Raw genomic sequence first — 13,701 nt, 5'->3', positions numbered from 1 at the left:
TCGCAGAAATCTACAACTTTTAATCACCGAATATATGACTTCATTCTCATTGAATTAAAAAGTTTCTCTCAAAATTGAGCAACTTTATTCTCATACAATTACGACTTTAATCTTGAAAATATACAAATCTTTATTCTCACAATGTATTTTTTGCTCATTTCAATGTGGTCCTAATTCTCCTTCATACATTTCAGTTTTTTGTCCTTCAAAAAAAAAAAAGGTAGGGGCAATATCTGCTGTTGTTGAATGATAAAGATGGCTGGGACTTCACGTTAAAGTTTATTTTGCCACAAAAGAAATTTTATTGTGTATATACTGTACAGTGTTATTAAAAAATAAGCGCAGGTGGCTGTCAACGCCAACCCTTAAGCGAAATATTTATTAGGGGGGGGGGAAAAGAAAGTCGGTGCAGTCAACAATGACTTACAGTTGCGTTTATTGCCTTTGTTTTTTCACCTTTTTTTGAATTTCCAACGGGCCTTTTTCCTCCATTATTTGTGTTGGTCTGTCTTCACGACTCACTCCACCAACTTGCTGTCGTTCCTATCATGCGTCATCCACTTTTCTCTCACAGGGTGCAGTTTGCCACTTAAATCATCTTTGGTCAAATAGGGACTTTGTTCTTTTGCCTCTGTCCTCTTTGTATGTAATCGTGTTTTTGGTTTTTGTTGATTGATTCTTAATATTATTTGTCAGAGACCAACGGGAAAGTTATTTGTGTGTTTGTTTGTGAGCGCGTGTGCGCATGCGTGCGTTTGTGCGCGTGTGTGTGTGTTGCCACTAACTGTGACTGCTCTCCATGGTACTTCTGATTAAAAATCCAATCAAATAAAGTTTGAGATACCCTGTTTCAGAGACACCGCGAATTCAGTGTTTTACTGTTGAGTGTGTGTTGTGACTTTCAGCTCTAATTTGCTCGCAAGCTAGCAATTTATTCTTTAGATTCTAAAGTATACAAATGTATTTTTTAAATACATGGAAAATTTACGAGTGCAGTCCTGGAAAAAATCCTTTAAAAAATGATTGAAAGATAAAAATTTGCAAAAATAAAAACATCTTATCCAATGTTTTATCTATTTAATTTTTGAAAATGGGACCTTTTTTTCTCTATAAATGATTTTTTTTTCTTCTTGAATATATCCTAGTACAACTTAATTTTCATGACGTGAAGATAAAAATGCTCCTTTCATTTTGACGACGCGACGCAGCCAAGCACGGTCATGTTCATCCTTTATACTATGCGGGCGTAATCTTTCTTTCTTTTGTGTATCGCAACCATCGACCACAATGCTAATTAACTGTCTTGTCTTTTTGAGTCACAGGCAGCGGCTGATTAATTCTGTTTACGTAGACTTGTAATAAAGGAGCATTGTCTCCACTTGCTTTGCGGTGCTCGTCAGTGGTGATGATAATAATAATAATAATAATAATGGTAGTGGAGGGCTTCTTCTGTCTGCTACTATTGTATTTGCATTCATGATGTACTTTGGGTAGAAAAAGACGCTAGCACAAACAACTTTTGTATTCATTCAATCGTGATCATGTAATTTGTCATTCATTGTACCGTGTATCCTCAAGGAGTGACTGTGTTTCACTAACCTGCCCTAAAATATATGCTTTTATAAAGGTATAGAAAATTAATTCATAAGACAAATTAATGAGAAGCTTGAAACAAAACTGCCTGCTTGATCCATCAACTTCTTCTGCAGTTGAGTTACTACTGTAGATTCCATAATTTCCAACACATAAAAAGATATTCTTCCTTGGGCTCCACATTTAAAGTCATAAAACAAGCCATTACAGATATATCAGTGGGTGGCTCGCCAGATGCTTGAACTTCACCTGCCTCTTTGGTCTTTGCGCATCGTGTGCCACTCTCTAATTCCGCTTCCTTGGGTGAGAGCAGCTGCCTGGCTTCTGCTGGCTGGTATGCTGATGCCACTTGAAAGGAGCAACAGAAAATGACTTTTCCTCTTCTGGGGGGCTCGCATGTGCTAAAGTAGCAGCTGGTGAGGTTGCACGTTGTGAAAGTTGAAAAGTGCATCTGCTTTCCGAAGCATTATGAATATGAAACACACCCATATACATATATATATGCTCTATGTGGAGGTAAGAAGAAGATCAAATCAGCCTATGTGTCACTCTACTGTCTAGACGTGAATCTGGCTTACATCACATATCCTCGTTGACTGAATCTTTATTCTGCCTTCAGAACGTGGTTGGAATCACAATGTGTGCTATACCTGTCTGAAGTAATAGAAGCACCACTATTGCTGGTCTACAGGGAGATGCTCCACATGTCAATTTGATGTGGCTTTCTGGCAGGTACAAAGCCTCTAAAGCTCTCTGCTGATTTAGAGAACAGGGTGTAACATATAGAGCATTACAATAGTGTCTAAAGATTTTGGCAAGACATTCTGAATCTGCAATCGCACAAAGAGCTATTTAATTTGGGGTGTGCCACAGGGCTTTGTTCTTAGCCCTGTATCATTGTTATTTAAGAACATGAGTTCATTTAAAGACTGTGTCACTCATTGTAGTTTATCAAGTTGTTCAGATTTCTTTCAATCAAGAGAGGTTGTCTTGAGATTTGGAGGGCCTTGACCTAGATAATGTGCTTGGCAAAACCCAGGCATGCAAAGACAGGCATGGACATCCAATCATCTGGTTAGATGTCTGGGCCCACTATTTAAGACCGTCAACCACAGTGTTTGCCGTTCCAAATATTTACATCTAAAGACAAAGTCTTGGTGCTCCCCAGTCTTCATTTATGTTATTAACAAAAAAGGTGAAGCGACCCGTCGGAATACATTTCGCTTGGTCAGAAGGACCAACAACTACAAGAGGGTATGTGTGTGTTTGCGCCCATGTGTGTCCATGTACAAGCAACACACACACACACAGATTAGACCGAAATGTCAGGCAAATACCAAAGCCTGAACTCTGCCCGGCATCCAGCGTGTGTGTTACCATTGAACGTAAATGATGACATTTTAAGTATTTTCGATGTGATGAACACAAGTAGTCGTGAGGTGAAGATGAAAGGAGAATTTCATCTTTCACCGTTTGAACTCGCCGGTAAAGGGGGAACAATGAGCGTTTGACAAATGGTGCGTTCACTCTGATTGATTGTCTCTTTAGAGCCTGTTCCAAGTGACTGAAAGTTAATTCTGCTCAAATGAAATGAGTTCAGCCAGCAGGCTTCTAAATCAATGACCAGTTTCAGACCTTATGCTCCACTGACACTTTATATTAGATGATTATTTATTTATTATTATATACTATTTTATGAGAGTCATGGTGGAAATTGAGAATATTTTTTTGTTTATCATTATTACTGTACTACCCATAATAAATAATAATAAATCACTTGTGCCAGATCCTTATCATTTAGTCACACTAACCAAAGTAAATGATGTGGCCCCAACCCAAATACATCAATATAGACCAAAAGAAAACCATTTAATGATGTTTTTTTCACTTCTGTGTATGGTATGGTATGCTTTTATTGCCAGTCCACAATATTAGGGACCCCAAAAAGAAAGATTCAATCACAACCAACAAACTCTTCTCCATTCATATACTTTGTTTGAAGCAGTTCTAGATAAAAAAAAAAAAGACCACCTTCTCACTTCCCGCCAGTAAGTAGCACAAGTACCACTTCAATCCTTTCACCATTCTGCTCCATCCTATTTATCATCTCGCCTTCATCACCCATCCTATCCATCCATTTCCCTCTCTGTCTCTTTCCTGCATGACCAACTTTGTTCTCTGCTGAGAGGGCCCGTGGGCGGTAGTGCAAACCCTTGTCGAGTTAGAGCGGCGCTTTTTCCCCGTTGCCGCAGCAACGCGCCCGCAACAACAACCACCTGAGAAGAAAAGAAATAGCCAGCCATCCATCTCTGTTGAACTGTGTGAAAGTCAACTATCTTGCCAGCCTGTGTGGAAAAGAGCAAGACGAGAGTAATAACAGCAATCGGGCGCCGTTCGGCGAGGAGTAATCGGAGCGGAAGCCATGCTTGCGTGTTTTAAACCGACACGTAACGCAACTTGTGACTGTGAATGTCACTCGGTGTGTCACGTTGCCTTCACTTGGATACAGTAAAGGTCAGGAGGGAAAAAAATGTGCCGGAAAGTTAAAGGAGTTAGTTCTGTTGGTGTTATTGTTTTACATGTCTTTCCACAATACTCAACTTCAACTTTTTATCGCTCCTTTGATCATTTTTTTCTGTTCTGTCCTGTGTTTCGAGCGTGTGTCCTTCACATTGTCCTTTGTCTTTGGCTGTCCTGGTCAGACAACCCGGCGGCGGTCCGATTCTCAGTGCTCTCAGCTTGTCGCTGGCCTTGGTGAAGTAGTTCTTTAGCTCCTCCACGGGACCCTGTTCAGAGAAGAGCCGCTCCACGTACGCCTGGGCGTACTGATGTGAAGTGATCAGGTCGGGGTCGAGCGAGGATGACGAAGCTGTAACATGGAGGTCAGAAAATGATGCTTAAGTGCTGTGAAAGCTGGCTTATTAGCTGACTCAAAGGGCTGCAGAGAAAAATTCAAGTGCATGTTCATGCAAATGCAAAGAAAGTGACGTTTTTGGAACCAGAATATAAGGTGGATTTTTTTTTTTGCAATAACATATAATATCTACTACCAGGTATTGCCTCGTCACTTGTGATTGATTGTAGTAGGTAATAAATAATAATGATTATAAGTATTATTATGACGATAATTGCTATTATTGTTATTATATTTTGAGTGGTTCTGACCAACAAACATTACCTATCTCTGCCTCCAAGGCGGCGAGAGTGACACTGACGCTCTTTCCCGTTTCCCTGTCAGTGAGCGTCAGCCCCGTCATGGATCCTTCATCGTGCAATTCGCACGACAACGCAGGCATGACTCCTCGACATTTCACCACACACACTGTATTGAGCTTATAACACCTATAAAAGACACAGGAGAATATGCCTGGAAAAATTCTATTGTCTTGTGATTCCCAATTTGTACTCCAACAAGATGCCATATGTTGTTCCATGGATAATTCAGTCATTCTTTTGCGTTCCACTAGAGGGAGCCCCTGTTTGTATGGAAAGCTGCTTCGTTTGTCCTTTTGTTGTGTGTGAATTGGCTGTTTCACCTGTAAGCGGGTAGGATCTGGGCCAGGTCTTCCTTGTATTGGTCCAGCACAGCTCTTGCTGACAGGGGCTCCCCGAGCCCCTCCAGAACAGCCAGGTGAATCAACATTTGGGTATGGAACGCTGCTCCGCTAGCCCAGAACCTCAAAGACCTGGAGATCCAAAGTGTTGTCAGTCCAACAGGAGCCACTGGTGGCAAGTATCTCAATACTGTACAATAATTGTGTTTCTTTTTATTTTTACTTCTTCATTTAATACAGCGGAATAATTGACAGCTTGGCTAACTTTAGCCCACGTTAGACGATGGTTAGCATGTTGGGAATTAGCTGCCATTCCGCTAATGAAGAGTTGAATGTGTGTGACTTAAGCATAGCGTGTGATGCCATCATCATTTTTTTCACAGCAACTCACTGTGAGTCGCAATCTCCGCCCACCAGGGAGATTTTCAGCTGGGTCAGCGAGAAGCTGAGCTGGGCCTCCATTCTCAAAGAGTCCTGCATGAGTCGGGTTTTATCAGCCAAGTTGATCCTGCAGCGTTTCAAGTACTCCTCCATAACTTCCTGAAGCTCTCGCACTCTCTGCCGGAGATCATGTTTTATTTGACTTCCATCCAAAGAGTCTCATGGTCATATATATTACAACAAGCGATGGGAACCTGGTATGAAGATGAACCAGTCGCCTTCTTTTTCAGCCCAGATGAGGACATGACAAGCAGGTCCATCACCATAGTAACAGCCAGTCCCAGCAGCCCGGCCAGACGGGGCTCCTCCGAGAATGATGATAGTCGTCCAATCAGATCCTTCAGGTAGGCGGGTGCCTTGTTGCCAATTTCACCCTGCAGCTGAAATTAGGCAAAAATGTTAACAGTATGATTAATTGACATATACAACAAAAAGAAGATGGTCACATCTGCACAGTGAGCTGCAATGTTATAAAAAGAGGATAAAGAATATATGCCCGTGAATAATATCGATATATCTCTCTATAAGTGTTGCTGCACTATTTGTGTTCACATATCCAATTATGACTTGTAAGATTTTGCTTGGTATTCAAGACAAAAAAAAAATCTGACAAGTAATGACTTGTATTTTGAGAAATGAGTAAGTTGCGTCACTTGTATGTCAAGGTAAGAAAATAGTGGACGTTTTCAACGAGTGCAATAAAGCACGAGTACTGTACATCTAAAGAAAAAGTGCAATGATGTCACGACATTGCTTCAAAGCACTTACAAAGTCACTGCCCGCAGAATGACAGGGCAATATTTACATACTGTGACATAACTTGGCAATAACCTGTAGCATTTGCGCCTGGAAGCAGGCTCCTGGGTCTTCATTGTGATTGGCCAACAGCAGGGGGTTCACTACTCTGAGATTACGCACAGCTCCACCCTCCAGCATGGTCCGGTACAGAAGGTTACCAATGGCATGTTTCACCCCAGAGATCTCCTCTTCTGATGACAGCAGCTGGCCCATGTTGTCGTCTTTAACGGCTAAGATGCTAAGCTAACACAGAGAAGAATGCAGCATCACTGTCACGTTTGAGGTTTTGTGTGTGGCCTCTTCATAGCTTCCAGTCCCACTTCCTTTTCCTGCTGCAGGAAAGTTTCTCCAAGAGTAGACTGCAGTAGAATTTAGCTGAGCTGTAAATAAAGACCTCCCCCTAGCCACGGGGAGCAGGACTTGTCATCGTGGGCCCTTTAAAGCCTCTGACCCACCAAAGGCCCGCTGACCTCATTTACCTCCAAAGAGTAGCACATTTTTACAAGTGCTGTCTTGAAGTGGATGCAAATGAAACTAATCCTCCTCGTGCTAAAGGGGTAGAAGGAGCCAGCGGCGCCGTGGGATTGGAAGTAATAGCTACAAACTGACAAATAGGCCAAGGGCTTTTATTTAGCTAAATGGAACAGAGAGAGACCTTGATGGTGGTGGTTTTTTTTCTTTTCTCGACATAAAATATGGGACAAGAGGGTGTGGAAATTTAGGTGGCGTTGGAAATGTTCTTTGTTATCTGGGACAAGGGCTTGATAGAGTCATATCCAGTTTGTCTGCATCTCAAGTTACTGCATGTCCAATTTTTAGCAAATTTCCACTTATCAAAGGACAAAATGTCTTTTGAGACTGATTATTTTTCTCAGTATTGCGACCCAAAAATGTCAGATTTTCTGCTAAGAGAGTCACATCATTTCTTCAAATCACTTATTATGCAAATAATTACAATTCCCATCACCAAATAATACACCTGACACTAGCCAACAGGTATAAATGATTTTTTTTTGTGTGCAAAAACGTGTTTCCGATCCTTTTCCCTTCTCATCTGCACACTTTTTGAACAATGCTCCTCCCTCGTTCACATGACGTGTTGTTTTTGTTTTTGTGTACTGGTGCTGACTCATTGCTGACACACTTTACACTCCTCTAGGAGTAATGAATATTTCAATGTGCTTATGTCGCACACACACACATGCACACTCATTCATATACTGAGACTCCACTCTCCTCTGTTGTAAAGGTCTCTTTTACATTAGACTTTGAAGATGAGAGAGCACGTTGCAAGGAAGCGAATAAAAAGAGCACAAGGAAGAAAAAGAAAAGTAAGGTAGAGATAAGAAGATCATACAGCAAAGGGAAAATGATTAAGTGGAGGCCAGACGCATTAATCCCAATTCTTACTTAAGAGGTGAGCCACGTCGGAACATTTGGGGAAAGATTAAGGCAGAAAAATAAAAGTTTTAGCCTCTAAATGACCTCTTGATACGTACATGGTCTAGAGGTGCCTTGATATACAAAAAAAAAAAAGAAAGAGTTTTTTTTCAAGAAACTAACAGTAGTTCTAACAATTTCATTTTTAATTGGAAGATCAAAAAAAGTTTTTAGCTTGATGCTAGCAAACAATGCAAAACACCATAGAGAGGCTAACAAATGCCATCGGCTTCACTGCGTTCTAACCTTTAAGCAACTGATATTTGAACACATTCGGTGGAGCATTACATGTAAACAAACAAATATTGTAACAATACTCACAAGCATACTGTATATTCTATATCGTTAAGAAAAATGACTGTCCTTTGTGAAACTGTTCTTTGTGTTATACTTCCTGAGAAATACAAATAACAAGAGGATTCATTTCATCAGGTAATTCGAGATCCTGGTTCAACTTTTAGTTGTAACGTCCATATCGCAGGAAAAATAGAACAATTTTCCTTTGTGAACTCAAGCAATTTGATTAATGAAATAGCACTCGCATTCATCTCGGGAAATTATGCAAACTTGGCAGGTTGCATTATAATTTTGCTGCCTTTCAGAGTCCCATTAAAAGCCTTAAAACTTGTCATGTGCGCCTGTGAGATGGATGGTGATTATAATGACCCTGAAAGCCGCTACGCATGTACATTTAAAGCAAGACGAATGGCTTTCTTACTGCTCAGCTTTTCTTTGTGACGTTGCCCACGCAACAGCTTTCACCGGGCTGTGATATGCGACGTGGCCCTGCAGAACGCCAATATCAATTCTGCTTTTCCACTGCTGCCATTTGGCGTCATTAGCCCTGCTGCTGATAAGTGGACACACAAAATGGATGCTGTGTCACACGCCTGCCACTGGCTGATGTATTGATTCATGCTAAACTTGTTTCATCCATGCTGGGGTTAATAGAAAATAATGTATAGATTAAAAGTGCATGATTAGGGAACTGAGACGTGTAAAAATCCAATTGGCAAATTCCCGAGTAGATGTGATTTTCTCACAACTGGTGTCAGGTGATGATTGATTTACAAAACTTTCAAACTCTCGAAATATTGATCTCATCTTTTTTTCATGACAAAAAAGGATGACAAAAAAATCCATGATTTAATGAGACAACCAGAACAGTAAAAACTTTTTCTTCTAAACTCTGGCCCAAATGCTTGTATTGATTTTTTCAGGGTTTAATAAAGCTGTGTATGATTTTGTTCTGCGGCACGTCGATACATTTCATTACGCCAAACAAGCGTCCAATCTGAACTTGTGACCTAGCAATTTGCCTGCATTGCTTCTGGGTGAGGTAAATGATAATGTAATATCCATTTTCTGTATTTCTATGGACAATTTTGAGTCTACATTAAAACTTACATATTTTAAAATGTGTGGGATGAAGCCCAAATCTTCTGGAGCTTTAAACTCAGATCCACATAACATGTGAACATCTCCGTCAACCTTATAAAATAATAAAATCTAAAATGGGTACAAGCAGGCCGATCTGACCTTCCGTTTAGATCCCTTGACATTTTTAACTGTCCCCTGGGTCACTTTGGTCCCGAAGCGTGGCCTAAAGGGGAAATGCCATTTAAAAAGGCCACGGTTCATGAGTGTGTCTGTCAGTGCATCAGTCGCTCTAAGTTAAGTCACTACACTAAAATGACCTTAAATTAGGTTGAGGCTTGTGTGCGTCTGTGGATTTAAACATGCTCACACTCTATTAACCCAATAAATAAATTCACTTATATCTGAATAAAACTTACTAATATTTAGATTTTTCTTGGTGAGGCATTGCATTGTCACGTCAAACAAGAAAGTGAGAACGTGTGGTGCTTTTTGATAACGTTAAAAAAAATACTTACAGTTCTCCATTTAAAGAAATTATTTACATATGTCAAACATTGTACACAAAAGCTGGAACAAATTCAATAAAATGATATAAAGTGTGCATGGAACACAATTAATGTGCCACTGTACTGATAAAGTCCTTTTAAATTCAACCTAGAAGTGGGGAAAGGGTTTTGTCGTCTTGCAATTGGCAATGCATTACTGCATTCACAAAGGTAATAATAGAAATAAAATTTAAAAATAAATAAATCACATTTTCATCTATTGGAGACATTTGTACTTGCTCATTATAGTCGAATACTGTTGCAAATTCAACTTGTTTTCCAAAGGAGACCCCTGCTGGAGCAGCAAATTAAATGCATCTTGATGACGTATTTCCGCTTCCGACATAAACAAGTCAGCAAACATGGCGGTTCATCTTGGCAGAATATGAGATTTTGCCCCCCTTTTATCCTCAGATGAAACTTAACAGTGAACGTAATGGTCAATTTAGGCAACGAAGCGAGTCAAATTCGCTACTTTTGCACAGCCGGTTACGGGATGGAACAATTTGTAATCGATGAGGTGACGAAGAAGCTGGCAGCTCACGACGTGAGTGGAGACAGTCAAGAAAAAAGGGGATCAAAACTTTGAGTTGAGGCTCTGTGAAAAAAAAGAATATTTTGGGCCCCTGCCACTTTCATTCTGCAAATTGGAAATTAAATATATAATAAATGAATAAGTGTTTCTTACTTAACTGCTTCATCACTATTATCTATTATGTTTTACAGATTGAGCGGTTGCAAGGTAAAGTGCTATTCAGCTCCTCCGCCCACATCAGTTTAGTGAAGGAGCTTAAGTCTGCGGAAAGACTCTTCTTGTTGATGAAACGAGACTCGCCTCTCAAGCTGTCCGCCCACGCCAACCCAGGTAGCCAGCACGCATTAAAAAACACAAGATAATGAATGTTGAATCGTTTTGTATGTTATGTTCACAGCCAGAGTTGCGTCTGTGCTGAAGTCTACGCTGATTGGTGACCTGCAACGTTGGACCAGTGCTGAAGTGACATGGAGGCGCCTGCAGGGGGTAGTAGGAGACAAGAAGAAGGAGGAGAGCAAGTGTGAGGAGCAGAGGAAAGTGGAAGAGGAGAACGTTTGTGGGGGAGACAATGAGGGCGACTTCCCAATCATGAAGAAAAGGAGAAAGATGGACTGTGAAGATGAGTACGTCTATACGAGAGATGGTAATTATGCTGAATTATACGTGAACTCTCCTGTTGTGTTTGTTTCTTGGGTACTGTACAAAAAGTTTAGCCATGAAACTGTCATATTAAGGATTTTAAGTACAGGCAACTTTAGAGTCTGATTTTTGTATTATTTTACTCAGACCAGGATAAAACAAGACCACAGGCTAACCGGCATTGTTCTGGCCCACTTTCCTTTCGGATCAGCTGCAAGTGTTCTGGGTCTGTGTCCCGCCACCTCAGTGTTCAGGTACGGTCATTTTGGAATGGTCCGGTCAGAGAGCCCCAGGCCCAAATCCCATTGAGAATGTAAGAGTTAACCATTAAAATGTTAAACAATTCTTACGTGTGTGTCTCCAGGTGAAAATGTAAAAACTGGAACGTTAGAGACAAAATATCTGCAATGCCATTTTCACCCAGGAATTCATCCAAATATCATTACACGTGTATTTATAAAAATCTTAATTTTGCTTGATATCTCCCATTTCTTTATATCCAAAGGAAGTGAGTAAAGTGTTGGGAACCAGTCTGAGTGGACAGTTGGGCTGGAAGGTTGATTTGAGGAACCCCCAGATTGAGGTAGACAAAAGTGTATTTTCATTTTCGTTATTCCAGTCGTGTTCTGTCGTTGTGCATGGTGTTTAGAGCTGCCTATTCTTGACTCGTAGATTACCGTGTACTTAAGGGATGACCATTGTCTGCTCGGGATACCGCTCACCAGGTTGGCACTCGCTCAACTGACCCCAAAAGGAAACATTGAATGCATTGTTTTGATTTGCTGGCGTTTGTTTATTTCCCTCAGGTTACCTCTTGCTAATCGGCGCTACATCAAAACGACAGGACTGAGATCCACAGTTGCCTGGGCGATGGCCGAACTGGCTCAAATTCAGGTATTTGGGTCCTTTTAAAGCTGTGCATTGTGTTTCGATTTTCCTTTTACACAAATACATCTTATTTACCATGCGAATGACGATTGGATTCACAGTCAGGTTCCCTTGTTCTCGATCCGATGTGCGGCGTAGGAACCATCTTAATAGAGGCAGCACAGGAACACAAGGTCACTTAATTAGCGCGTAAGATGATCAGCGCAGTTGTAATGTAAAGACGATAATTATATCATGTCCGTGTTTTCTGTCTGAATTGGATTTTCAGCTCGCTTGTTTCCTGGGTTTGGACATTGATGACAGACAGCTGCACAAGGCCAGTGAGAATGTGGCGTTTGCGGAGCTGCGAGACAGAATGCACCTCTTGAAAGCTTCATCTACTAGTGAGGAATCTGGTCCAAAATGATAAGAGAATGTGATTCTCTTAAGAATTCTCAAGAAGTGTCCTCTGGCAGATATGCCTCTACCGAACGCGAGCGTGGACACGGTGGTGTGCGACCTGCCATTCGGCAAGAAGTTTGGCACCAAAACCGACATGGCCGCCAGTCTGCCACTCATCCTCGCCGAGATGGAGAGGTCCGTTGCACTGGCTGTAATGGTAAGAAAAAGTAGAAGGTAACAATCCTGTGCTTGCAGAGTCCTCCGTGTTGGTGGAAGCTTGGTTCTCCTCCTGAGTCCTCAGCTCTCGTGTCTCCTGAAAAAACTCCTCACGCCGCCGCAAACGGGCACACAAGAAGCCGCAAATCAGGAAGGAGTCCAGGATGTCACTTCAACGCCTACCCAGGGAAAAGAGCCTTCAATTAGGCTAATGACCGAGTCATGCCTGCCTCTCTCCTCTCTGAAGCACCAGACCTCTCTGAGACTCAGCTTAGGTACCATAGATGGACTTCTACATAAATATATCAAAACACACACTTAATTGATTCAGGTTGGACATTTTTTAATTGAATATTTTTGCTGGGAATTGCAAACCTGGATGATGTTCTTATTCTCCAACAAGTCCAGTGTAAATGCTAAAAGTAACCACACCAATTTAATTCAGGGACCACATCACTTCACTTTTGTTGCGCTGCAGTGCTCACACACTGACCCCCATTAGCTGAATCACAATGCTGCCATCTGCTAGCGTTTAGCCCCGCTTAGCCTAGTTAAACTGTGAAGGGGCCAGACACGACCACACTTTGGACTTACTTACTTACAGGCTTCCATTCACTTCTCCTTAAGCCAGTCACTTGTGATTCTTGATGCCAGCACACCAACAATGGAATACGCAGCATCTTGGATTAATGCCTTTTATCCATCCATTCATATACACGACAGATTAATCAGCCCAACATGACTGAAAAAAGTTTTTGTATATCCTTTCAAGAATGTATGGATTTTAATCGGTCTCTAAAATGCACTAAGTAGCCTCCTTGGAATGTTAAAATAAAAACTAATATGCCGCTTTTATTCTCTTTGAATTCTTCAACTGCTCTGTTTGTAAATGTTTTTAGGTGTTGTGTTTTTCGTTGTTTGAAGCACTTTGCGTTGCTTTGAGTATGGAATGTATTATACAAATAAATTTATAGTGCCGAGACACAAATCGCATTCAACTTAAAAGTTAAATACAACAAAACTGTTCTTTGTGATTCGCTTGCATACCACCAGAGGGAGCCACTTAAGGCAGGTAAGATGAGGGAATATAAAATGGCGTGATTGTGTATTTCATATACATGACAGTATTTTTAGGTGTGAAAACGGTGACATGATTCTTAAATAAAATGTACCTACTGTTGCATATCCAATTCCTGCAGGAATCAATGAAATACTCTGATTATGACCCTGAACGAAATGGAAATTTAGTGTAAATAAATAAATAATGGAATACAGTTTTGTTGACCTTTAT

At 40.9% G+C, this 13,701-nt stretch overlaps 2 protein-coding genes across 5 annotated transcripts; one reads left to right on the top strand and one right to left on the bottom strand.

The window, feature by feature from the left end:
- Window positions 1–3,373: 3,373 nt before the first annotated feature.
- Window positions 3,374–6,744, bottom strand: LOC119134872. Of its 3 annotated transcripts, none has more exons than XM_037272039.1 (7): window positions 6,420–6,744; window positions 5,783–5,968; window positions 5,539–5,708; window positions 5,130–5,279; window positions 4,772–4,935; window positions 4,195–4,462; window positions 3,374–3,869 (listed from the first exon to the last, which is right to left on the bottom strand). In XM_037272039.1, exons 1-7 carry the CDS (start codon window positions 6,597–6,599, stop codon window positions 3,815–3,817), a joined length of 1,173 nt encoding a protein of 390 aa, XP_037127934.1. In that variant the 5' UTR covers window positions 6,600–6,744; the 3' UTR covers window positions 3,374–3,814. The 3 variants fall into 3 exon arrangements, with proteins under 3 accessions (XP_037127934.1, XP_037127935.1, XP_037127936.1); XM_037272040.1 differs by having other exon boundaries at window positions 5,539–5,705; window positions 6,420–6,743; XM_037272041.1 differs by having other exon boundaries at window positions 3,374–4,462; window positions 6,420–6,743.
- Window positions 6,745–10,076: 3,332 nt separating this feature from the next.
- On the top strand, window positions 10,077–13,393 carry thumpd2 (THUMP domain containing 2). Of its 2 annotated transcripts, none has more exons than XM_037272034.1 (11): window positions 10,077–10,298; window positions 10,478–10,616; window positions 10,684–10,929; window positions 11,067–11,179; window positions 11,431–11,508; window positions 11,598–11,650; window positions 11,732–11,819; window positions 11,915–11,986; window positions 12,082–12,196; window positions 12,269–12,389; window positions 12,450–13,393. In XM_037272034.1, the coding sequence occupies exons 1-11, from the start codon at window positions 10,188–10,190 to the stop codon at window positions 12,730–12,732; spliced, it is 1,419 nt and encodes a 472-aa protein (XP_037127929.1). In that variant the 5' UTR covers window positions 10,077–10,187; the 3' UTR covers window positions 12,733–13,393. The 2 variants fall into 2 exon arrangements, with proteins under 2 accessions (XP_037127929.1, XP_037127930.1); XM_037272035.1 differs by having other exon boundaries at window positions 10,078–10,298; window positions 11,073–11,179.
- Window positions 13,394–13,701: the final 308 nt, after the last annotated feature.

This window comes from Syngnathus acus, chromosome 15 (genome assembly GCF_901709675.1).
Source record: "Syngnathus acus chromosome 15, fSynAcu1.2, whole genome shotgun sequence".
In the NCBI taxonomy this organism is placed as follows: domain Eukaryota; kingdom Metazoa; phylum Chordata; class Actinopteri; order Syngnathiformes; family Syngnathidae; genus Syngnathus; species Syngnathus acus.
Note: the sequence above shows the minus strand (reverse complement) of the source record. Positions and strands in the feature narration are given on the sequence as shown.